General features: G+C 41.6%; 1 protein-coding gene across 1 annotated transcript in view; it reads right to left on the bottom strand.

The window, feature by feature from the left end:
* Positions 1-1,743: 1,743 nt before the first annotated feature.
* LOC114068196 (ran-binding protein 17-like) overlaps positions 1,744-26,475 on the bottom strand; it is a 116,761-nt gene continuing 92,029 nt past the window's right edge. The window contains 5 exon segments of the mRNA XM_027904114.1: positions 1,744-1,941; positions 4,399-4,494; positions 10,632-10,667; positions 10,670-10,763; positions 11,905-12,119. Coding sequence (XP_027759915.1) covers positions 1,883-1,941; positions 4,399-4,494; positions 10,632-10,667; positions 10,670-10,763; positions 11,905-12,119 — 500 coding nt within the window. The 3' untranslated portion in view covers positions 1,744-1,882.

Below are 26,475 nucleotides of genomic sequence, written 5' to 3'. Positions count from 1 at the left end.
AAGAAAGTTATGGTAGTATTGCATAACATTTTTAAATTGGGCTAAGAGGCTGAAACAGATGTCCCAGGGAAAATCCCTCTCACTGCTGTATCAAACCTTTCAAGCCCTGAGCTGACAAAAGCTGAGCACTCTCATCCTGATTCAGCTGAGCCTTTAAACACATTTGATTTTAAGCATAGGAACAATCCCACCTGTGGGTTTGATCTGTTCTTCAAGTGAAGCATATGCTCACATATATGAGCCAAGGTGCTTAGGTACTCAGTATCTTGCACAAGTACCCTCTGTCAGTGCAATTCAGGTTTCTTTGTGATGTGCTTATATGCAAGTGCTGCTGCCTGGGCCATGAAACACATTATGAACACAGCCCTGCTGCAGGTTTTTATTTCCATTACTGTGCATAACTCCACACTAGCTGTATATGGTGCTGAGGTTTATCTCAAAACCAAAAATATCACTTATTTTACTATGTAAAAGGGGAAGAATGAAAGGTGCAATTTATAATACTTTTTTATTAGTAATGCCATCTGATTTTTTCATTGCAGTAGGCACCTTTACTTTCTGTTCTACACTCGCCAGGCAGTGCTGCCGTACTGCTTCACTTGATGCCTCCCATCACTGGGTGCAGTCCTTGGTCACCAGTGCTCTGCTCCACTGGGCAGCACGGCCAAGCTCCCCCCAGCGCTGTCACACCACACCCCCTCCTCTTCCCAGCACTTCCCACCCATCCTGGCTCCCTTTTCCACCACTGCTCATGCCCTCAACGTTCTTTGTTCACCCACACACCTTCTCACCTACCCACTGCAACGCTCCTTTCCCAGAGATCCCTCTCCAGCCCTCGTATTCCACCAGATTCTCCGACGGCACTGAATGCTGGCTCTTCCCACGTGCCTGCTGACAGTCCCCTCCTGCAGCACTCCCCAACCACTGCCCCCTGAAATGCTGAGCCCTTGAAGGGCTCTGCCCAGGCACAGCCTCATCCTACAGACACACAGCCCCACGACATTGTCCCCTGCTGTGGGCCCACCCGCACATCCCACCCCGACACGGAGCAGACCTGCCAGCAGCTGGCTGGACCACGGGCCAGGAGGTGTGTGCAGATCGAATCCAAACACTGCTGCTGTGCTCAAACTCACCACAACCCCACCTCACTCTCGTCCACATATTCCTTCTGAAAATGATGCAGAGTAATCATGGGGCACTGGCCTCCCTCACCTGACCCCATACCTTAACCCCTGGCCAAGAAATGCCCAGGAATGGAAGTGAACACTGGAATGCCACTGAAATCCCTTTTCTATTCAACCAACCAACCATTTATCCCCTCCACAGCCAGCAGAGAAGCATTTCAAAAATGGCTGTGCAAGCAAGAGTTCTTTACCTATCATGCCTAAATCTTAAAAACATTTGTTAAAACTACAGGTGAGAGATGCTGCAAAACTGATTGATTTTTGGAAAGAACTAACAGGAATAGTACTTTACTATACCAAAATTGAGCTAATGTGCACAGTTCTGCAAGATCAGCATTAACAGAAGATAAAGGCAGCATCTTAAGACCAAAAATTACAATTTCATTTATAAAGTGAAGCAGCAGATGCTTCACTCCTCAATCCCAGAATAACAGCAAAGTAGGAGCCTTTTAAATTTATTTATCGAAGTACTCAGAAGAGAACATAAGAGAAATAGCTGAATATAATAAAGTTAATACTCCGTTCTAGTCATATAAGTCAAATTACTTCACCCGTTAATTCGGTGTAGCTGTGAGACCCCCTCCCAAAGTGGCTGCAGATGGAGCTCAGGCTGCGTTACTCGCCCGGGGGGTACGAGCCCAGGGCACAGCCAAACCCGGGCCAAAGCCAACAACCACTGCTGAGCTTCAGAAGGATGCTCAGACTTGCTCCCGAACATTAAGGAGCCGTTTCGCTTCCACGTTCTCTTTGCTTCTCTCTTTGTGCGGTCACGGGGCAATCACCCAGCTCTGCTGCCCGAGGCTGGGGCAGGGCTGGGGCACGGACACACCGGAGCGCGGCTGCGGGGCGGGAGCGGGGCGGAGTGATGGTGATGATGATGGTGATGATGATGATGATGCCGCCCGGCCGGACCCGCGGCGCGGTGACGGCGGGCAGGCTCGGGAGCAGCGGGACGCCTCGGGAGAGCCACGGGAGAGCTCCCCGTGGGAGAGCCATGCTTCCCGTGGCTACACCAGAGCCGCCCCTGCCCGGCCCCGCCGCTGTCCCCGCCGGGAGCTCCCCCGGCCCGGGCCGCCCCCGCAGGGTCCGGGGGGAGCGCCCGCTGGGCAGGACCCGAGCGGGGACAGGTCATTATCCACCCACCTGAGACCTGACCAGCAACTCTGTGCGGCAGCAGCGCAGGTACAGACCTCCAAACCGGAGCGCACTTTGCCACCAGGGCCCGGTTTTTCATCGCTGTTAAGTGTCTGTGACCCAGTCCTTAACAGGGTTACGCATTACTGAGCCCAAACAGATGTCCTGAAAACTGAAACCGCTGGTTAGGAAGCAGCAATCTTGTTCATTAGCTTCCACGATAGTCAAATCATCTATAAACCCAGTGTTTAATGGCCAGCCGATGAATAATCAATGTCTCACTTTTCATCTGAGTGTGAAAGTGAGAATAATCTAATTCGCCGTCCCTCCGGTAGCGCGAGGCCCTGGGTTCCGTTTCTATTCAGGGCTGATTTATAACCCAATGGAAACCTGATGTAAACATATGATCAATGAGTCCCATCATTGCTGATAATAACCCCCAACCGGCACACTCCCTCATCTCCAAAGCCATCCCTTTAGGCTATTAGTTTCGTCCAGCTAATCCTCTCCACTATTCCTGCCTGCTGCTTTTACCTTGGCCATCCGTTCAGTCCGGCAGACTCAGAAGTAATTTTATACGCAGTAGAGAGCGGGTGGAATTGATTTTTCGCTCAGTGCTCAGTTCCCATCTGAATAATTATCAATTTTACTGCCTCATAAAGGGAAGAGTCAAAATTTCAAATCAATTCAAAAGAGCTTCTGAGACTACAGAAACTGTGCATGAGAATAAAGGTCAAAGTTGTCAGTGACCTCGGGAGATGATGTCAGATATTAGTACCCTGAGTAGTTGACATCAAAGGCACTCAATATGATATGACTAGTGCTAATGCAAATCATATTTATGCTGACTGCTGGAGACCGGCCATTAATATTTAAAAGAGTATGTGAAAGCCTGCATTCAAAATAAATATAACGTATTCTGCAGAATTTGAAGTTAATAAAGACAGATCACCGCCTAGTCATACGCTGTAAAGTGAAAGATTACTGCGTATTAACAGACAAAGTATTACATCAGGATTGCCACAAATGGAGGGCAGCCCAGAGCCCAGAGCTTGTGCCCTGCCCCTTCCCTTCAATCGTGGCACGTGGCAGAGCAGGGAGCAACCCGACAGACCCCAGCGCTCACTGCTGCTGCCATGAAACCCCTGCTGGCCATGTAGAACATAAGAACCTGTAACATGACATGGGAATCATCCTACTCTGATAACGACTCCAATAACAAACATCGCTAATATTCTCACAATATAGTGCCAGGAACTGATTTTTTGCCAAGCTTTTTGCAAGTGACACCTACCTCTTAGGGAAACACGAAGATGACCACACCAGTCATCTGCATGTCCTTAATAACTTCCGTTTCCATTAAAAGCCTCCTGGCCTGTGAAAAACACCTCCTTAAAGAGCAACTGCATTAGGAATGCAGAGATTCTTGTAAATACACGTTTTCAAATAGTTTAATGAGATTTTAAGGGCACAGAGCAAATGTGGGGATCTGTAGCTACGAACATCCTGATCCCTCTCTAATGTACTAGGGCTGGGAAAAACTGGGAAGGAGCAGTCTCTCCTAAACAGTACAGTGGCCACTTCCTTTTCAGATGCATGAGATTTAATTTCTGTTGTTAAAAAAAAAAAAAAATCCCAGAGTCACCTACTGCAAAATAAAATATTCAAACTTGACAGCACACATTCAATTTACACATTTCATTACCAAAATGTGGTTCAACGCCAGAATTTGTTCTTCATCCTCCCAAAATACTTGAGAGACTTTCCTTCCCAGTTGTCTATAGAAACGTACTGATGATCTCACACACGTCTTTTATGAGGCAAAACGAAACAACTTGTAAGATACTGTACAGCCAAGTACAGATCCTACACTGTTCAGCACGATAAAAAACACCCCCAGCCTTTGGTTGTCATGAGAACATGGCTGAAGCTACTCAGGGTTGCCTACCAGCACAGGGAGGTTTGTTCTGTCCTGAAATAGCCAATGCTACCTTGGTGTTCAGTACCACAGAAAAAATCAGGAGAATTCAGAAATGTAATAATACATATGTATTATATGAAACATATAATACACGTGTACATATGAGAGTCTTCTTGTCTCCTTTAGCAAGGTTCCTGAAGAGGTAGGGGACAATGTAGTCTAAACCAGCACAACAGCTGGAGGAGACAATCACATCTGTGCAAAAAAATGAAAATGAAGTTTTGAAATTGTTTCTATTAAAGAATAACTAATAATGACATTGTAAGGTACTTGGAGAGCTCAGCATTTACACTCTTTGGCTAACTGATAAATCTACAAGTCCAGTTTTGACACACAGGCTGACTAGCTTTGAGGACTGCTTTTACTAAGGAACAGTGGTATTAAACTTTGCTGTTGGGGGATTGGTAATTCCAGAAGCTAAAGATTCTTTAACTCCAGTGACTGTCTTTTACAGATGTAAATAGAGTGATCCCTCTGCGTACTGGGAAGTGCAGGATGAGGGCTAACATTTTATTAATAATCAGCTTCGCATTCAAAAGACTACAGATTCCTGGAAACTAAAATTCTGGTTGGATCTGCCTACTGAGAAGACAAGGTTAAACCAAGCAGAGAGCTGCTGTCCAGGCTTTTCTCAAATAGTGTGCCACTGTGCTTCTCTGCCCCAAGGAGTTTACAATCCATGCCCGGTGTCAAACACTGAACAAGGGCCATTAAGGGCAGTAAAAAGCTCATCACAAAACAGCCAGTTAGTAATTTTACTTAACAACTGTAATTCAAGTGGGTTAAAGTACATTAAATGCAGTTTAAGTACATTAAAAACAGTGTCCTGGCCCACGGTTCTGATGCAGGCTCCTCTTGAACTTCCTCTGGTAAACAGCAGCTGAACTGCTGGGTGCGAGGTTCAGCCCTCTCTGATATTCTCTGCAATTCCAAACATCAGATCCAAACGAGTGGAGCGTTGAGGACTCCATCCTGTTGCCACTGGCTGCAGCAAGAACTTGTCTAGGCCTTTTATAGTTCACAGTATTTATTTTAGATGGGCCACTGGAGTAAGGGATGTGGGGGTTGCAAAAGGAATTAAACTGTTAAAATGCTCATTCTAAGGGAAAAGGGATTAGAAGGATCCAATTAAATGTACCTTGAATTCTTTAAACTGTGCTAATTTGGAGGCCTGCCAGCCTTGCAGTGTTCATTTAAACACATCCCTCTAGACCCTGAAGTATTTTGATCTGTGTCTGTTTAACTCCTTAAGCTCTGTGCTGACACTGTTAACCCTTCACCACTGAAATCCTGACTGCATCTTGCTAAGGGGGTTTTGGAGGAAACACTCAAGGGACATTTACAGGCAGAGAAGATACAAGTCCTAAGGCTGATTCAGCAGCCAGAGCTGGGAGTGACCTAACAGCTCACAGAAATGAGCTGGAGCATCTCACCTCTGTCTCCACGGGACTGCTGAGCTTCCGAGGGCTGAACCCAACAGGGCAGGAGGGCAAGACATGCTGGAGCAAAGCTGAGCTCAAAGCTGTCAGTCTTGCCAAAGCAAAGGCAGCACTACCGTGTTCTTAACCAAAATAGTCCTGCTTATAAACTAGAAATGCAATTCATGGTGGAATTGAATCACCATCAATAACAACAAGAGAGAGATTTGAAAATACATATTTCATAGGAGGGCTCTGCTGTATTTCCTAACCAGTGCTTAACTCTATTTCTTTTTAAATTGAATAATACAAAGTAAATCACTATCATCAGTTTACAAAACAGCAGTAGTTCTAAACATGCTGATACTGTACAAGTAGGTATTTTACATTCGACAGTAAGTGATTTTAGCAGGACAGCAGACAGGTCCACACTATCATTTGCTCATGAGAATCTGATATGAGTGTTAAGAGCTACTTAAATTTGCCCATAACTATATATCAAATATGCTTCCCTATGCTCATTTTTCCTTTTGATTGCAGACAGGGAGTGTCAAGCAAACTCCCTTGAATGACTCTTCTGGGCATGTGGAACCCTGTGCTGGGCAGGATAGTGTTCTCACTAAATCTTAGTGAGACAAGCCAACCAAATAAATAGAACAAACAGGAGCAATGAGGAGCTACCAGTTCGAGGCTATGGACAGATAAATGGGTGAGAAGACAGGATAAAGATAGAATTATAAAAGAAACTGAGATAAAAGCTTGGGATAATCAGGAAAAATGCAGTCAAACCGTGTTTCTCACTTCTGGTCGACTCAGCTCCATCACCTGTGAACTAATAATTTACGAAAACACCACAGCCAGCTCTGTGTGTACCAGCATGGGCCCAGCAACAGTTCAGCAGCTTTGGCAAGCAAAACTGAGCTCTCTGGATCTCCCTGATGGGAAGGTGGGGGCTGGTGAGGGGCAGAGGACATGGATGATGGCTCTGGCACCAGTCTTGGGGTTTCTCCTTTGCCAGTGTGCACTCATTTCATGTTTGGGGACTAACCCTACATGCACTTCTTTGTTATCTGTGTGGTTTTGCCTGATGAATGCAATTCCAATCAGCTCAAGCAGCTGCAAGTTGAACATGTATGTTAGAGTGGGTCAGGTTATTTTAGAAAAGCCAACAAAAGCCCCAGACTGGAGGATGACTTTTGGTCTCAGCAATATGACAACAGCAAGCTGAAGGGGAATTGCTTTTCAACAGTTCAACAGCATTGCTGAATCTGTGCAAATTAAAAGATTTTGTTTTGTTTTTCAGATAAAGGCAAGGAGAAGGAGTTAAATGGTATTTTCCGTGCCCTTCAACTGCTTATAGTTCAATACTGGCATTCTTTGCCTTTGAGACTAAACCTGGAAAGTAAATGGATTTAGCAATTTAACATCTAAATTAGGCAGCAAGACAGAAAAAAAATGTTTTACTTTTTCCTCAATGAATAGCACACTATACTATTAATCATATGAGAATTAGAAAAGCTTTGCTGAGATTAGTGACAACATGCCAGGCAGATTGCCTTAAAAGGCTCTAATCCACTGAGTCAGCTGTGAAAAAGCCAGGTAAACACTTTGGAAGGGAACTATTGGAGTGTTTATCCTCCCAGTAAAAGCTCGGGTGAGGGCTTCCATTACAGCTGATTTACAGCAAGGTGCCTCAGAAGGAATACATATTCCTTCACAGTGCTTATAAAGTGGGGAATCAGGCAAGGTATTTACTCAGCAGCAGAATGAACACTCCTCAGAAAAAAAGGATTTGGGGACTGTTTGGCCTACAGCTGACAACAATGAGTCTCAAAGGTTTCACATACGTAGAGAGAACAGAGAAAAAAAAACGTCATATACTGTTTTCTGTGAAAGAGAAGTGATCTCCTGGTATTTAATTTTTAAAATAAAAAGACAGCTATTTAATTTTTATAAACATTTCTAAAAATGACTTCTATGTTCTAATCAGTTTAAAACACAATTTCCCCTCAGATGGCTTATAGCCCTGAGCCCTACTATTCTGAGATGTTCTTGTGGCACTGATACAATTCAGTGAAAAAGGCAGTGCTTGGATCTACTTACCCATTTTCCAAAGGCAGAAGGATGTATGTGACCAAATAATACACAGGAAATAAATTTATATTTCACTGTCTGACAATGGGTAATGTCAAAAAGACCGACATTTTAAAAGGTATAAAAGGTAGGTAACTAACTCTTGAGATGATTTAAAACAGGTAAAGTAAGAGCCAAAGAGTAATTCTTCTGGATATGTCATTATAGGAGTATGGAAAATAAAGTTTCTTTAATGTAAATGAGGAACTTAATGGAAGGCTTGAATATCAGTTCTTGATACACGCAGTATTAAGAAACATGATATAAAGGAAAAATAATCACTTTATCACTCCTAGATGGAAAGGGGAAAAAAAGCAGCATTTGTCAGCTGATTGATCATGGGAAGTTAAGTAGAATCATAGATTGTTAAGGGTTGGAAGGAACCCTAAAGACCATCCAGTCCCAAACCCAGGGACACCTCTCACTGGCCCAGGTTGCCCAAGGCCTCACCCAACCTGGCCCTGAACACTGCCAGGGTTGGGGCACCCACAGCCTCCCCACCCTCACAGTAAAGAATTTCTGCCTAATATCTAATCTAAATTCCCCCTCTTCCAGTTTGTACACATTTCCCCTTGTCCTGTCCCTACAGTTCCTGACAAAGTGTCCCTCTCCTGCTTTCCTGGAGCCCCTTCAGACACTGGAAGGTGCTGTGAGGTCCCCACACAACCTTCTCTTCTCCAGGCTGAACAGCCCCAACTTTCTCAGCCTGTCTTTGTAGGGGAGGTGCTCCAGTCTCCTTATCGGCCTTGTGGCCTCCTCTGGCCTTGCTCCAACAGTTCCATGGTCCTTTTGTGTTGGGAACACCAGAAGTGTGCACAGCACTCCAGGTGAGGTCTCGGGAGAGCAGGATGGAGGGGGAGCATCCCCTCCTTCGACCTGCTGGCCACGCTCCTTTGGATGCAGCCCAGGATCCTGTTGCCTTTCTGGGCTACCAGTGCTCACTGCCAGCTCATGCTGAGCTTTTCTTCAACCATCAGGTACTACTCTGAGTGTGTGAGAGACCTTCCCAATGATGAGGGGCTGCATAGGCAGTTTGGACAGAAGCAATACAAGTGAAAAATACCCGTAGGATCCTAAAGGTGGAGGCAGAAACCAAACGGGACTATCCTCCATTCAACCTCCTGTCAAAAACAGGATCTGCACCAGACAGGTTCCTCAGGACCTTGTCAAGTGTTTAGAAATATCTCCAAGGATGACATTCCACCCTCTGTTTATTTGTATTTATTTTAGGTGCATTAAGGACATGGAGATGAACTGAAGAAGAGCATTGGCTAAACAAATCTATGGCTTATGAAATACGAAATAAAGTAAGCTGTTAACATTTTTGTTGATACTTTTCTCAGCAGAATATTAGGAATTCTACAGAACACAAGTTATCGAAGACATTCCTAAAAAATTTAGTAATTCTCTATGATTAAACTCCCAGATACCTAAACCACAAAAGTTTGAAGCTAAAGCTGGAAAGACACACTTTTCATACTCCTCCTACCTTTTTGAGAGGGGAGAATAAACAGAACACTTGAAAGCTAAAACTTATTGAGCTTTTACATTTTCTTCTCTCTCTTTTACATTAGTTCAGTTTGAGTTTCATAGAGATGGGTAAATTAAACTTGGTATGCTAGTGAATTATAAAAACGAACATAACCAGTCTCACAAATGGAAGAGATGTGAAGGATAACAGAGCTCAGGATCAGCTGAAGTGGCAGCTGTTGGCTAAGACAAGGTTCAGTGCAACACATCCACCTGCAGCCCAGCAACAGGCAGGCCCCAACAGGACCAGCCCACAGGCAATGGCCTGAATACTCGTTCAGCACTGCCCATCTCCTCTCAGGGGGCTCCCACAAACTGCTGAATGTGTTGGCACAGGAGTGCTCTGTGAGCCTCGGTGCCCTCCTGCACTCCTGGGGGGCCTGACTGGCACTGGGCAGTGATGAGCAACACCAGTCATTACACAAGAACATCTACACACACTAATGCTCTACATTCCTATTTTTCTCCCACTAATAATGGCCTTATCAATAAACACAACTCAAAGTTTTGAACAGCTTCCCAGTCAATGTATTGGAATATCAATATATCAATGCATGGCATTCCGGGGTCACCAGAATGATTTATTTTTATTTCCCACAAATGCTGTTTCCTTCTCCATGTTCCAAATTACTTTAGACTGTCACCTCCCTGCCCAAAGCCCGAATGTGTGGACAGTCATCTGGTTCAAAGGCATAAATTAAACAGTGTAAGTGAATGAAATGACTTGCAATCAGACCTGCTGTATTTGTATCAAACTCCAAGTATCCTTCCCTGGCTCTGATTCTCCTCTAAAGCATATTCAGGAAGTACTGAGTAACAAGTTTCTTTTTTCCACAGGCAGATACCTTTACATTCCTCAAATCACATCACAGCTGTGCAGAACAAGTGTTATTTATACAACAGCCATGCCGATCAAATAAAAACAAAACCCCACAGATACTTGTACACACATGAATATTTTACTTCTGAATAACAAATGCATGAATTTTCAGTACAATTCTAGTGGAGGCACATTATTAGCAATTCAGGCTTGTAAGAAAAGAATATTTAAAAACATTATCTGTAAAAATCTACAGGTTTAAAACAGGTTTGGTTCCAGTAACCAAAATAGTCACGTCCTTTAAATGTTCAAAAGCCAACATCTTCCACTGTCCCTTGATATTAATTTTTTTAAGATACAAATGAATGTGCTGCTTTGAAAATCTGAGATATCTAAATACATTCCTTTAACCAAGTCCAAGTAATTCTTACCTACTGCAGTGAGTCCTCCAGATATCGAGGTCAGAATAAGATGTGAGGTTCTAAACTGGTAATGCAACTCATCTGATCTTGGGTCAGACACTCCAAAAGTGGGTAATAAGACTGGCTTAGTTCTTGATATTGCTGAAAAAAACAGTACACATTCATAGAAAATATAGATATTACCACTGACTAATGTTAACAACATTACAGATGACAGAAGAATGATCTTAGAGATTTTATGATATGATAAAATTAGTCAATGAATCAGAATATCTACAGAGCTAAAATATTCTTCTGTCTTCAGCAGATTTCAGCTTTTCAAATTTACCACTGGATGTAACTTGCTGTTGGTCTAAAAGACACTCAGGATAGTCCGAAAATGCTACAGGGCTTCACCATTCAACATGTCAGTCTGGGAGGAGCAGGAGAGTGTTCTGCCCAGGACTCCAGGCATATCTGACCCTCTGCAGGAAATCTCACTAAGATTTATCATGGATTTCCCCAAACCATCTCAAACACAGACTTTTTTTTGCTGCTTCTGTGAGCTCCTGTAACAGCACAGGCAAAGGCACCTGCTCAAACACATCAGTACAATCTAACCAGGGTCTTCCTCTTAAGGACTCTGGCTTAGGGAGTTAAGTGTTGGATAGCTGGGAATGTGCAATTAGGTCAATACAATAACTTTAATTCAGAGCAACTTTTCATTTCCACGGGCTTTCTTTATGTGGCAAAAATAAATCTGGGTATTAACAATTGTTAACTGTCCCAGGTTTGTGCCTTCCTGCAAGGCACTGACAGCTCTGAACTGAAGTATCCTGAAGAAGAAGGCCCAGTTCAAATTCAGGCTGATAATAATCAAGACCTGTTGTCTTCCCACGAAGAAGTGGGAATATGGTGTACTTTAATTTTAAACTTTTCCATTTTATGGGGAGTACACAGTGACGATGTGCAGATTGAAACTAATTGCAGAGTAGCTGGATAAATGAGGAGGCTTTACAGTGCACGCAGACAATGAAACGGGTTTGCAAGTACAGAAAGGAAAATAAAATTGCATTTCTCTCTTTTACAAGCCTAGTGGGAGTTCTGGAAAAGCTCCCATTTCACAAGGCGCTTCAGTTATACCTGTGTTTCAGATGTCACTGTATAAATAAATTCAAGTAATTGAACTGAAAACTCTGTTTGAGCCGCTCTGGATCCCTCTGTCTCATTATACCAATACAAAGCCTGTGGTGGTGTTACTTCACGTTTCACATAAAGACTCCCAAGATGAGTAATTGCTTGCTAGCAGGTCACTGTGGGATACTGAAAGCAGCATTTTGACAAAGGCCTGAAGTACATTGTCAAAGTGGTTGTCCCCGTACAACTTGAAGATGCCGCAGCTGACATAATTTCCACACAAGGTAGACTTCAGTGCAGAGCAACAGATGGAAATGCTCTTGAGTTTCAACGGATAAACCTGATCTTTTGACAAAGTCCCAAGAGAGAGGATCTGATTAGCTGTTTTCATAAAAAGAAAGAAGGAAAGAAACTTAAATAAGCAGCTGCAAATCTAAAATATTTTGACGGCACTATCTAAATTTGTTTTTGTCTTTATTTTCATTACTATTTGCAAGAAAAATTGTTTCTGCATTTGATGTAAAAGATCAGTTAAGTAAGTATGACTAGAGCTTAAAAGCCACTAAGTAATTAGTATGCAAAATTTAAAATACAAGCTCTGGAATTCCCATTATTGATGCACAGCCAGACCATGACTGGGTCTATGAGCATGAATTCCTTAATCTGAACAGAGTTGCAACACATGGTTTTGTAGATTCTCAAGCTTCAGCAAAGCCTGGTTTTGATCCATTACCATAATGCTCCCTTGGGATGCTTGCTGATGTATACACACAATAAATATATTCCTCAGAAAACAAATATGGCCATTACAAAAGCCTCCATTTTACCAGTCACAGATGGGAACAACTTTTTAATTCAACTTCATGTTTATCATGTAAAAATAACAGCTACTGGTAAATATTTGTTGTTGCTGTGGCTTTGGACCCACCGTGCAGCAGCTCCCACTGCAACCCCCTGTACAAATCTCCACGTTCACAAGGTCTCATTACCAAGTTTTCCAAGTATCTTTGTCACAATTTAATGCTCATCTTCACAGCACCCCAGAGTGCCTTTTGTCTTCATGACAGTTTTTTTTTTTGGAACCTGAAGCAGTTATTGAAAGGGAGCAAAACAAGTGGCACGAGCACAGCAAAGCCGAAGCGCCTGTCCTGCCACGAAGCAGCCTGACCAGGCTGACCCCACGTCATGCTGACCTTGCCAGGTCTTTGCTTTGTTACCACTTATCATTCTTGGTAATTTTAACCAGTGGAAAATAACACTTTAAAAAAAAAAAAAACTTCCTATAAGCAGCAGCCCAACAAATGAGATGCTTGGCTTGTCTGCTCTTGGTGTTGAACCGCCTTGTCCTGGCTCTGATCTCAACCTGGATCAAGGAGAAGGGAGAAAAGTGGGCATTACCTGTTCACAATCCAAATATTGCCAGCTGGGAAGGGGAGTTATGATGGTGCAGTTTTGATTTGAGGCAATTGAAAAAATGCCCTACAACCTTGCCTGGGATGACACAGATTAGTATAATTTAGTACATATTGAAGACTAATATTAAATTGGGTCAGTCTCTACTCAGCTCTCCTTCCTACCTATGTAAATTTCCACTTGCACATCATCCACCTTTTCTTTAATTCTATTGATTACCAGTAATGATGAATTTACATCACATAATTAGAAAAATGAGGGAGGGAAAAAATCTTGTTTCTAAACATCCAATGCATCAAAGTACCATCCGTTTGTTGCCATTTGGTGCAAGGATGGAAAGACATAGGTTACTGTTTAAAACATTCACGTTTTTCACCACTTCTAGCAAGTGCAAGGTAATTTATCTATAAGATTGTAAAGGAAAAGTAAATTAACAAAAAAAGACTGGGAGTGTGATCAAGAATTGCATACAGGAAGAAACCAGGGTCTGTAAGAAGCCAGAATGGTGAATTAGAATTGTGAAAGGGAAAAGAAAAGCAAATATTTAGCTAGGAAAGGTGGTCACTTAAAATCAAAATCAAGCTTTCTTAATAAAACAACAAAAAATTTATTAATGAGAGTACAGAGTGGTTTTGACATTTGTAAATGCTCATGTGAGCACCCCTCTTACCCAAATGCTGCATTCTCAAAGACAGTGTAACTGGGGAAGAGGTACCATTCCAGTGACTGCTGCTGCACAGTAATCAGCTCCAAATGGTGTTAAATCTCTATTATACTAAACAGGACTGGTATCTAAAACCTCTTTTAAACGTAAAACATAGCAGAAAAATAAGAAAGTCTTTTAGTGTTCCTGGATATTAATTTAATACTTTACATTACTGAGGAATTACACTTACAAAAAATTAAAGTCCATTTAGCTTCGTACAGTGCACTATTTCAGTATATCCTGGACAGATCATCTGAATCAGCATTAACCTTTTTGTCCTGGTTATTGAGAAAAATGAGTGAAGTCCAAATTCTGCGAAAAACAACAAAATGAAATACAAAATTCTGTGTGTGAGATCAAGTGGGAAGGCACACACTGTTTTTGGAAACCACTGTTGAATGGTACAATTCTCAGGGCACAAACGGGACAGAAAGGTAAGAGTGCTGTAAACTAACCTGAGCTGGTCTTCACTGTTAAATTCACTGCTGCAAATCTCGACTTCACCAACACAAACACATACCTGGCTTCAGAAATGAGCAAAGTTCTGGATCCAAGAGAGGAACAGCCTTGGGTTTGTAGCCGAGCTGTCCAAGCATGACATCCTACAGTCCTAGGTCATTCAAGTACCTGGTGGAATAAGCAACAATAGATGGCAATAGCTTAACAGTGTGTCAAGAAGGCAATTATGTACTTAAAATGGAAATTAAATGGAATTCAATGTGAAAAATGGATGATGAGAAAAGAAGCTGGAAAAACCTGAAGAGTCCCTCAGCCTGGGAACATGAATTCTAGCAGGTCTCCACTAGTGCTCATGTTCTGTCATTTTTATTACTTCACCAAAACCTCACCCACTGATGAGGACAAAGGACTGTCCCTCCTCAGTGAAACACTGAGCAGAATTTGGGTCTAGTGTGACATTAAAAGCTGCTTTTTGCGAGCGGACAGAACACACAGAGAACTGTTCTGTGTTCATGGACTCATTTTAAAAGGGCCTGAGAGTGGGAACTGCTGATTTCAAAGGAGCAGCAGAGGTGGAAGACTGGGCAGTGCCAGGTCCCAGAGTGGTGCAGAGGGTGCAGGGCTCCAACACAGCAGTGGTTTAGCATCAGTTATTGAAAAAAAATATGAAGTGCCATGCCTGACTAGATAAAAAAAGAATGATCTACTTGCAACATTTAGCAGGAGCTTCAGGGGAATATTTTTACACACTATGGATACCACTGAACATAAACTAATTTACTGAGGTACTTGGAATCAGGTCAAGAACAACTCCTCAGCTACTGAGGATATGCTTACATTTATAATCCCTGTAGTGGAAGACCAAAATACAATTTTATAAATTGTATCCTATTGTTAAAAGAAACAATTTAAAGAAATTAAATCAACATAAAAGCGACATTTGACATGTTGGATTTAAAAATTGTGTTTGAAATTCATAGCTCCTGTCAAAACAAAAACTCTGTAGAGACTAATCAGTGAAGTCCCAGTGTTTCTACTGAGTGAAAAATTGAATGAAAAAATCCAACTTGCACCAATTTCTTCCTAATGTGGGAGAAATTGCATCACACAATCTTAAAATATACCGACTTTCAAAATTCTCGATAATTTCCTTTAATCCAACTTTTTGCCCTGCATTTGCCAGCAATGGCTCAAAAATTGTGCACTCTGAGCCTCAGAGGTGACACAAAATTCTGACAGGAATAAGAAAAGGGTTTTTAAAGATCTTGCTGAAACTGCTGGAGAGGAAATAGAGCCTTTGAATTTGGCTGCAAATTTTAATGAGTTAATTACTGAAAGACTCCTTAGTGCAACCAAAGGAGCTGGAAAAAACAAGTGTGTGTGTGTGTGTGTGCATGTGTGTGTGTGTGTGCAGAGGGAAGTACTGAGCCAGCCAACACCAGGCTGGGCTGCTCTGCCTGCATGGAACACCCCCAGGGCTCAGCACCCCCAGGGCTCAGCATCCCCAGGGCTCAGCACCCCCAGGGCCCTCCCAGCTCCTCCTCTCACCCCCTCCCCCAGCCACGGGAGCACGTCAGGACACGCAGCTTTCCTTTCAGCTCTCCTCCTTAATTGCTTTTACAGGAGAAGCTATAATCCAAAATGATTTCCTTATGGCTGAGTTTCATTTCAGCGGGGCTCGTTCTAGACTCCAGCCCAATAAGCGCTTTGGATAATAATACAACTAAATCATATTTTAACATGTGTGAATTAGATGAAGATATGAAAAGGCTTTGGTGAGATTAAACAAAGGGTTGTGAAAATGTATCACGTTTATAGAGAAAAGTGGGTTTTGCCTTTTCCCCTTTCCTATTTTTATTGTTCACCACTGCCCATAAAGATGGTTGAAGGCACACCTTCTGGGCGTTTGGAATGCTGGGCAGTGCAAAGAAGGGGCCAGACAAAAACCAGGAAAATGTGAATCATAAAGATGAGAGCTTCAAGAAATGATTTTTTTTTTAAAGCTTCCACTACAGCAAAATGTGCATAAAACCTCTCAAATCGGCCCAATGAGCCTGCCCAAGGTATATTTGTCAGAAGAAACTGATTCCAAAACATGAGTCCGTAATGAAGTGCAATATATTCTGGAACCAGTGTCACAGGAGAGAGGAGGGCAGACCAATACAGCTGAGCCAAGCTCAGCTGCTGCTGAGAAATACCTGTTAGACAGCAAGAATCAGTTTAACCAAAATTCTGAAGAAGACCCGTTATCTTATGAAGTTGGCACTGAATGGATTACCACACTAAGTTTTGAAATACATGTTCTGGAAGCAATTTAAAGCTCATTAGAAATAATTGTGTCTGGCTACTGGAAAATGTGGTAAAATTTAATCCACATCCAAATGCTACCTGGGCTGTGAGCACAGGAAATTGTTTTGTGCTACTGTGGCTAACCTCATCACTGACCCTGAGCAGTAACTGCTACAGCAGCTGAAAGCTGAAGCAAAATTAAAAACTTACATCAAAGTATATCATGACAGAATGTAGATAAATAAAAACAGCATATTGAAAATATTATTTTTATGTCAGCCTCTTCTAATGAAAGGGAAGAGGTTTACTAAAATGTAAAGAAACCACAAAACAAAAATGGATGGTTCCAAGATGCACTGAAACATCATTCCTATACCACTGGGAGTTCAAAAACATACAGGAAGGAGACCTGTACATGCAGAATTAAAAGTGAAATATACTGGGGATGAAGAATAGGGAACTACACTATTCCAAGTCCTTTCAATTCTCTCCTCTCAGATGTTTAATTTAGATCGCTCTATCACTCCCTCAGACCGGCTCCAGCCCTAATGGACAAGACTCAGCAGCCCTTGCCAAGAAGCTGTGGAGCCCCAACAAGGATAATTGTCTGACTAAGTGCATCCTACGCCAGGCTTCCCATCTTCTGAACAGATAGCATTTGCAAAGGCATCTCAGGCCTGTCTGCAGCACTGTATCAGTGATAAACGAGCAGCAGAGGACATGCCAGTAGCTCCCTGATCTCACAGCAGAGCTAAACGCTCGCTGAAGTGCTCCTTTTCAGAACCACAAAAAAATTCATCTTTCAAATTTTATTCCCTGACAATTGACAATGCTTAGTGTGTCTTAAAAATCAGCATTGTGGATTTTTTTTTCTGCTTTGCACTCAAATATATGAAACCCTTATACCCTAGTCTAGGGAGAAAGAGGCTATGCTTGAGTCTAGAATTAAAGATTTCAGCCTCCATACTCACAAGATATTTCCTACATTCCCACCCCCCAGCACAGTTTTACCTTTTTCTTCTCCCTCTATTTTCAGCTCAAGAGCAGCCCTTACAGCTCACAGAGAAAGGAAATGGAGGTACCACTCAGACACAAACAGACATCACAAACTTGGGCAAAACTGAAGATGGAAAGAAAGAGGCCCACTAAATGACCAAATGTTTGTTTGAGTCATTTCCACAGTGATTTCCTGTACACAACAGCACAGGGCCCACACAGAACAAAGGCACAGATAAATTCTAGCTGATTTTCATCACCTGAAGAAGGCCATGTGTGTGAAATATCTGTGTGTTGTCCAAAACTGCTTTGATTGGTGTAGTCCAGACTTAGGAAGAACAAACATGATGTCAGCAATCACCACTGTGCCCTGACGTGGGTGAGAAGAATCACCTGATGTCACCTCACGTCAGACACTAATTCCTTGCCTCAGTATTGACTGGACAAAGGCATATCTCAGATCACATTTGTATGTACCTGTAGGTTTACATAGCAAGAACACTCCCAGCTGACCTACGACTTAACCAGAAATTTTTGTGTTTTATTTGGTGCAAATGAAATCTCTGTAAATGCTTTTACATGCATTTTCTGTCTATCATTACAAGTGAGAGAGGAGGCAAAATCCTGTTCTAAAACAAATTTAAATTTCACTTTCCAATCAAAGCATAATATAATTAAGCCATATTTTCATTTATTGATTTATTGATTTATATTATGTTCTTCTCAAAAAAAAAAAAAAAAAAAAAAAAAAAAAAAAAAAAAAAAAAAAAAAAAAAAAAAAGGAACAGCCAGGCTAGGCTGTCTGTAGGAGAGGGACCAAGTCTATTCCTACAGAGTCAGAGGCTGGAAACTCTCACTGTCAAGGGCACAGCAAGGAGGAGAGGTGAAAGGTAACAAGCAGAGCTGGAAGCCTGATGTTCAGACAGGAGTTTGCCAAGAGGAGCAAACACAGCCAGGCCTCCAGGTGGTGGAAAGGAGAACTTTTCAGAGATGACTCTGCCTGGGCAGAGTCTACAGCAACCCACTTGGCCAGGGGACTAACTGAGACAGAGACTGAAAGGAAGGATCTTCCCACAAGGACAGGGTAATGAAAGAAAGAGATGTTCACTTCTATTTCTCCCCCTCTGCCTCACGCCATCACCTTGTGTCTCTCTCAGTTTAAAAAGGTAATTGTTATCACACAGATTTCAGTCAAATCTATCCCGAGTTAAAGTGCCTCTTTGATCAGCTCATCATAAGCTGCAGGCACATACAAGAGGTCTGTCTGACTTGGTAAGATAAATGGGCACATACTGTCTGTTGTCATCTCCTGACATTTGCTGCATCTTCTGTTCTCTCTTCTAATGCTTCAGTCATAAAATCATTCTGAGTGCGAGAATCTCAACCATTTTTGCAATTTTAAGTTACTTGCAGGAACGGTACAGAAGGAAACTTGAAAACTGAGCCCAAGGATTAGAAGGCATGTGTGGATTAATTCTTGTATCCGAACCACACAATTTTTCAGAACTGGAAAATGCTGGGGCTGGAAACATTGTTCAAGAACTCAATTTTATGGTCATAATTTGTTTAGAAACTTGATGCCAACAACTGAGCTGAATGAATGCCCAATAATATAGTTTTGTTTTTCCTAAGTGCAGAAAGGATGGCAAAAGCTGAACGAAATAAATTAAAATAAAAAATTAAAAAGGAAAATTTGCCTGCATGGGATCAGGTACCATAAGACAAGTAGGGTTAAATCATCATTATGACTACATTTGATTTTTTTTTTAAATCTTCTAATGATTTACTTTTTATCTTTTCACACATTTTTAAATCCTATTTTTATTTTGCTTATTGTTCTAACAAATTTACTTAAGGACATAGCTGAAAGAACGTGCTTTGCAAAAGAAACAAGGGAGGACTTTGCAAGGACTGAGAGTTACCTCTAATTTTTTCTGTTACAGATAAATGCCTCATGCATTCCACAGGTACTGTTTCCACACCTTACAGATCAAACGCAGCATCACATTTGATGTCTTTCCTACAGGTGTGTTTTTGTAACACACAACTTCCAGATGCAAAAAGCAACCTGAATGCAGTAAATCTGATGCACCAATTTCTTTTTTTTAAAAGAGACAAGCCATTTATGGTTTTTCCTGTTTACATAAACTACAAATAACACTTCTCTGCAAAAACTTGGTAGTGTTCCTTTCAAAGTGTTTAGAACACGCAATTGTCAGCTACAAAGTTAGTTGTAGTGTATTATAAAGTGCTGGTGTCAGAGACCTGTTGCAGTTGCATTGGTGAGTGGGAGTAGTAAAATGGAGCAACTTATTATAAATACTTGTAACAGTGCTCCAGGGTAAAGATGTTATGGTCCTATTATGTTTCGGAACTGCTGGAATATAATTTGAATACATAAAATCAACCCACACCTATCAATCAGCAGCCTAGATCAAACACCTCATGAGTATTTGTATCTTCACTGAAACGCATTTGCAGCTGCCAGAAGGCAGGCCTTGGAGTTAAAAAGGTGACAGAGGCAACACTGGTGCATGGATGAACCCTGAGGTGGGAGACCAGAGAGCTCCCAAGGCTCTGCACTCACCAGGAACGGCACTGGCAGAGCATTGCAGACCTGCTATGGATCCCACACCTTCATCAGGGCTCAGAGCTTACAGGATTTCATATCACAAGCCAGGCAAAGAGTGACAAGGCAGAGGAACTGTTAATGAATACCCACCATCATTTAGCTGGCTTCTCTGAAGAGCAGAATTCCGTTTGGAGATGATAAAACTTGAACGCTGCGATTTAAAAAAGAACAGCAAAAATATTCAGATGGTCATCAGAGCAGAAAACTGCTATGGATTCATTCCTAACACAAAAGAAAAGCCCCAACATTTGCTGATTACAAAGCACAGTTATTTGATAATTTGTTTTACCCATGTCACAGGTACTACCAAAGCCAAACCTGGAAACACAAGAGAGTCCTTGCCAAAGGTCCTTTGCCTCATTACGATCTGTTTTTATGATGTTTTTATGATAAGGAAGCCTAACTCCTACTTCAGGACTAAAAGTTAACTTCAAATATAAGTCTTAAGCTTCTGGGTAACTTCAGAGAAACCTTGGACTGAAAGGGAAGGGAATCCCCTCTGAGTGATGTAAAGCAGAGCTGACAATGCCAAGGTCATGGGATCCATCCCTGTGTGGGCCATTCACTTAAGAGCTGGACTCGATCCTTGTGGATCCTTCCAGTTCAGAATATTCTGTGATCCTGTGTCCCATCTAGTCTCATCTACCTCTGATCAACTGTGCACTCTGGTGTCTCCCCTATCCCAGAGACCAGGATGGACCTTTCTCTGCTGCAAGTCCCATTTTTTGGTGACTGAATTGTTATTTGCAGAGTCCTTTGCTACAAACTCCAGAGTAAATCTGGGTGTTTATGAATGAATAGAACATCCCTACTATAAAATACTTGTGTATTCCATAGGTACAAAATGATAACGACTGGCAGAGGCAGAATCATCTCCCTGTCAGAGTGACATAGTGCACAGTCTGATACTCTCAAACATATTTTAAGTGTGTCACAGTACATTGTGGAATGCACTCCAACCTGTACAAGCTAATGCTGGTACACAGCTTGTGCAAACACCCAGGTGATGTCTGCTAAAGAGAACAAAGCAGAGCCTCTGAAGAGCAGTGGGTAGGAGAATACATGAACAGGAAAAGTGGCTTGAAGAGCTGTCTCTTGCCTAAGACTTACTGCACCTGTTCCTCCTGGATTTTGTTCACTGTTATTTGAATTCTATGTTTATGCTTTAACAATCTCCTCCCAGAAATTAGCTGCAGCACTATTAGACTGCACAAGCAAATAAAAACAGGTTAATCTTTTCCACTGCTATTACCAGGATAAAATACAGAACTGGCCAACACAAAGCAAAGAGGGAGCCACAGCAGGGAAGGCAACACAAACTACACAGGGAATTCTATCCTACAGCTTAGGCAGTCACTCAGGGACTAAGTTCACATCCTACACACTAAGTGCACATCCTACACTAGCAGCCAGGTCTGAACATTCAGGCATCCCGTGCCTTGATGACACTCTTTTTTTTTTTTTTTTTCCCAAATTTCAAGTATTTCAGCTTTTTTTCCGCATGAGTTTGATTTATAAGGGAAAAGTGAGAAACGAAACCTCCTTGCTGAAAATTCCAACTGCTTTGGTCCTGAAGATACCTCTCTCTGAAGCATAGAAACTTTATCTATCAACTTTACTTTTAAAAATCTGTTTTTACTTTGGGCAGGATATGAAATATTTCTGATTGTAATGATTATTCCCCAAAATAAACTGATCTGTTACCTGTGGTAAACCAGGAACTTTGTTCTAACTACTGTAATGTTAAGTATTGAAATCACCTCCCAGAGTCACGCTGAGGCCTTCTTGGTGAGCCCACAGAGCAGAGCTCAGATGCAGGAGATGCTGATTATGAATACTGCTGTATTAGATACCAGTCTTCCCTTTTCTGGCTGGAAGAGTGGGGTCGCAAAAGGAGCTGTGAAGGGAGTTGTGGTTTTACAGGCACATACGTGTGCTGCTCGGCTTAAGGAAGAAATTCTGCCTGCAGCACATCCTGACGGCACACATTTCCTGATATTTAATTATGTAGTCAGTATTTATCCCTGGTTAAAGCATCCACTTCCACTAACATTAGATATAAAATCACAGCAGTCTCTCACATGTGCCTGTAACTAACCCTAACCAGCTCATTTTGTACCATCTCCCACTTGGGTACAACAACACAAGGACACTGAAAACTGAGTCCTGTTTGTGAGTTTTGTTCCAAAGTACATAAATAGCAGCCTTAAAGGCAAAATCAGACATCAGGAGAGTAAGCAAAACATAAGGATGGAACAGAAATCACACACCCTTGCAGTACTCGTCACTGATCCAGTTTCCATGTGTTTCCCTGCTTAGAACACTAAATCCTTTGGAAACATTAATGGTTAAGTGGGAAATAGTTAATACAGCAGGAAAAGGAAAAAAGTTTGTAAGAAGCCAACCTAGACATATATATATAAAACTGAGCTTGGATTTTTAATGAACGGCCTAAGTTCACAAATGGCAATTTAATTTAGAACATATTTACAAATCCTGGGCCTCAAATTTCAGTGACACCTGATATATATTTGGTGCATTTGATTGTATAAGCTGTTTCCAGAGCATTCAGAAGAGAATTTGGCCACACTGTGTGGGGGAGACCAGGAAAGTTAGATTTTTTTCAGGAACGTCTTCAGGAGTGTTGTTTGGTCATCAGCACCCAGGATACAGTTGTTCTTTCAAAACAGGATTTCAAAAAATGCACTACAGGAAAAAATAAATTAAGTGGACTCTACAGTGTAATTGAAAAGTATTCTGAGTTACTGACAAGATCAAAATACTTCATGCATCAGTTTGATACAAAGCTGACCCCTAGTTTTCCCAACATGCTGAAAAAGGGTTTATTTGGACAAGAATGCAGACTGGTAAATGGAAATTAGGCAGCAGAGCCTGACTGACAAAGAATTAAACAGGTTTTTTATATGGAACCAAGAGATTCACTATTTAAGCATGATCTAACTAACCTAGTCAGTGTTTTTGTTTAATAATAAACTCACCCTAAATTTTCAGCTTTGTCTCTTGTATTGCTCTTGCCCAGTCAGCCAGTAAAGGCTGGTCAGTCCTGCTGCTGACTGCTCGAGGCTCTGCAGTGGGAACTGTACAGAGTGGAACAGGCTGACATGACTTTCAGGCCTTGCTTCTCGCTCCTTTATGGGGTTTTTACATTGCAAATCAAATAAACTGGAGTTAAACATACCCTGGAGAGCTGTCCAGCAATAAATTGGGATTTCAATTCAAATCTTACTTGCCTGAAACACCCTCAAAGGGCACAGATGACCCATGCCACCTCACACCTTTAATAACTCACTAATGGCAGTGACATTTTTGCTGAGTTGGGCTCCCAACTCTTCAGAGCTCATGGCAAGGAGAGGAACTTGCCAGCCAAACCCTCCAAGAAAAAGCCAGTGATATCAAAGGCTGCTCATACACCCAGTATGATTCACTATCTTAATTCAAAACCTTGAAGCACTGAGTCCATATTTATTGACCAGGAAAGACTGGAAACCATAGTCAAATTTTATAAAAGCCGGGGTCAACAGAAAGGCTTCGGCAATTTATTGTTTCTTTTATAAATCCAATGAAGTGGAAGGAATTGGTTTCAAGCAGAGTATTATTTTTAAGTTTAACCACAAAATTCAAGGAATCTGGCTAAGTCATGAACTTAATCTGAGTGGTCAGTTCAAGCTCAAAGGAAATTCAAACTGCAAAAAGTGATGCTGAGGTTTGAATCCCTGCAAACAGGCAAGAACTGCTCTTACAGATTCCTGCTTCGTGAGGAAATGCATTCTCTTCTTGTGATTAGGAAACTTCGACTTCTACAGTTGTTTGGCTCTTTCAAGCTTGTACCTAATCCTGAACAGCTGAAATACGTCTTAAAAATTTAGTTCCTCAAAACCAGAGTAATTCTGAAGAAGCCATCTTATCGCTGCCCACGGTTTTAATTTTGTTAAGAAATACAACACAAGTTTGGATAAATATGTAACACTGGCAGTTTTGGTGAAAAGATTGTACTGCTTGTTCTAGTGATCAACACCTGGAGTAGCACAGGATCAGCCAGCCCAACATCCAGGTCAACTGGAACTTTTAAATGACCACTAGATGACACCCCACTTTTCTCTGAGCTCAGTGTTTGTGTGTCTACACACACAGATATTTTCTACAGGCAGTTTCCTGCACTCACCCACAGACATCAGGTGCTATTGAGCTGACTGCAACTCTGAGCAAACCTAATAATTTAATTCGTGCAACCCATTTTCTTATTGCCACCTCTTTCTTTTACAGACAACCGAAATCATTAAATACCAAGAACCAGCTGGGAGGAACACAGGAAAGGATTGCCTATGGGTTACCATCTAACTGTAAGAAACACTAAATGAAAGGAACAAAAAGGTGGATATTACCCTGAACTCACAATTGAATCTCCATGGACACATGGACCTCAGACTGCAGGCTGGTATTAGAATGGGAAAACCAGATTAGACATTCAACATCTTATCCAGGCAGCCTGGAAGCAAATGGCAGAATAAAATATGTAAGGAGGATCACCACTGTCAGGGAAAAAGAGGTTTTGGCTCTAGACCAGCGGGAACTCAGCATTTTCCAGGCCACACCTGCTCGCTCAGGACTGACCTGCAAACTCCAGAGCCCACATGTTCAAACACAAAAGGCAAATAAACTTTCCCAAGCTGTGGCACTGCAATCGTCATTGACAGCTTGACATATCAATATTTCAGGAAGAATAAATGACTTTCATATCCAGGGGTTTGGGTTTTTTGTTTCGTTTTGTTTGTTTGTGTGATGGTTTTTTTTCATTGTTCATTACCAAATACTTTGGGAAGATGCTACACTTAACACCTGAAGCTGCTTAAAATATTTGGAAATATTTTAATGAAGTCTTTTGAGAGATCACCTAATACAACTTTAAAACAAATTTTACTATTATTATAAATATTTTCTCTTCATCCCTTGCCAGAGGAAAACTATAAATCTTGTCTCAGCTGAATGAACACCATTTATCATATTCATTTTCTTGTCAATACAATTATGAAAAGCCTTTGGCCTTTTTCCAAGGAGCCTGATTTGCTGGAGAAACTCAATTAGTATAAGCAAGGCTGCTACAAACCAGCCCCACTTGGCAATGCAGCACAGCTCCAGCATACCTGACAACACACCTCCAAAGCACGAGCCATAACTCAATCATAATGGTAAAATACAAGATACAACAGTGTCCCCCGTGCCTCCCCTCTCCCCACCCTGGACCAAAAAGACTTCAAGGAAATTATTTCTGCTCATTTTTGCCATCTACTGGACAAAGCTTAAATCCTAAGCACTGTGGTCAGGAGAGAGATTACCCAGTGTAATTTGTTTTGTTATGGACAGGCCTTGAACCCAAAATATTTCCTTCAGTCACTTGAAAAGTTTGTCAAGACATTCTTCTACCAGTGACTATTTCTGACAGTATTCAATGCAGAATAAACGTTGTCTTATGATATAGTAAAAGCTTAACCTTTTATCCCTTACCTCTTTGTATTGTTTATTTATTTAACGAATGCAACTAAATGGATTTATTTTGGCTAATATTCTGTATTTGCCATTTTCAATATTGAAATACCAGGGCCTCAAACACAACAGAATAAAATCTTCGTAGAACAGTTTTTCTTCGCTATTAAAACCACTTTCTGATTATATATTTCGAACTACAAAAGAAACATGTGATATTGAAACTTCATAGGATGGAATTGGCACCTGACCCTCCCTTCCCCTCCCATTTCCCTTTCTGTCTTTATCTACTGTAAATAGGAGTTGGGATAAGAGCAGCTCGTTCTGCTGTAATGCTTGGGATCAATACCTGGATGCAGCTGGACTCATCCAAATGGGGAGAAATCCACTGACCAGAAACATGCACTTACCCTTAACAGCCAAAAGTGAGGAAGAGAAATATATTGAACCTGTACCAAGGGAAAAGGAGCTGAGAAGGCCTGAGCTTTGAATTCCACACAAAGCTACATTTCCGTCTATTTTTATTGCAAATATATAATAATGAAATCCGGAAGTTGGAGGCTGGTTTTGTTTATTTGAAGTAAACTTAATGCATAAAGTTAAAGGAATAAATAAATTAAAAAGAAATCAGGAAAGGGTCCTGAGGGTTATATATCCTGAGTCCTTCTCTAAAAAGCCACCCCCATGGATGCATCCATGTTTTTCAAATGGAGAGGGGGTAAGTCTCTGTTACTCCTCCC

The sequence above is a fragment of the Empidonax traillii genome, unplaced genomic scaffold (assembly GCF_003031625.1).
Source record: "Empidonax traillii isolate 1590-97213 ecotype Southwest subspecies unplaced genomic scaffold, ASM303162v1 scaffold1014:size492293, whole genome shotgun sequence".
Lineage (NCBI taxonomy): Eukaryota > Metazoa > Chordata > Aves > Passeriformes > Tyrannidae > Empidonax > Empidonax traillii.
The sequence above is the reverse complement of the archived record's forward strand: the minus strand, read 5'-3'. Positions and strand labels throughout refer to the sequence as shown.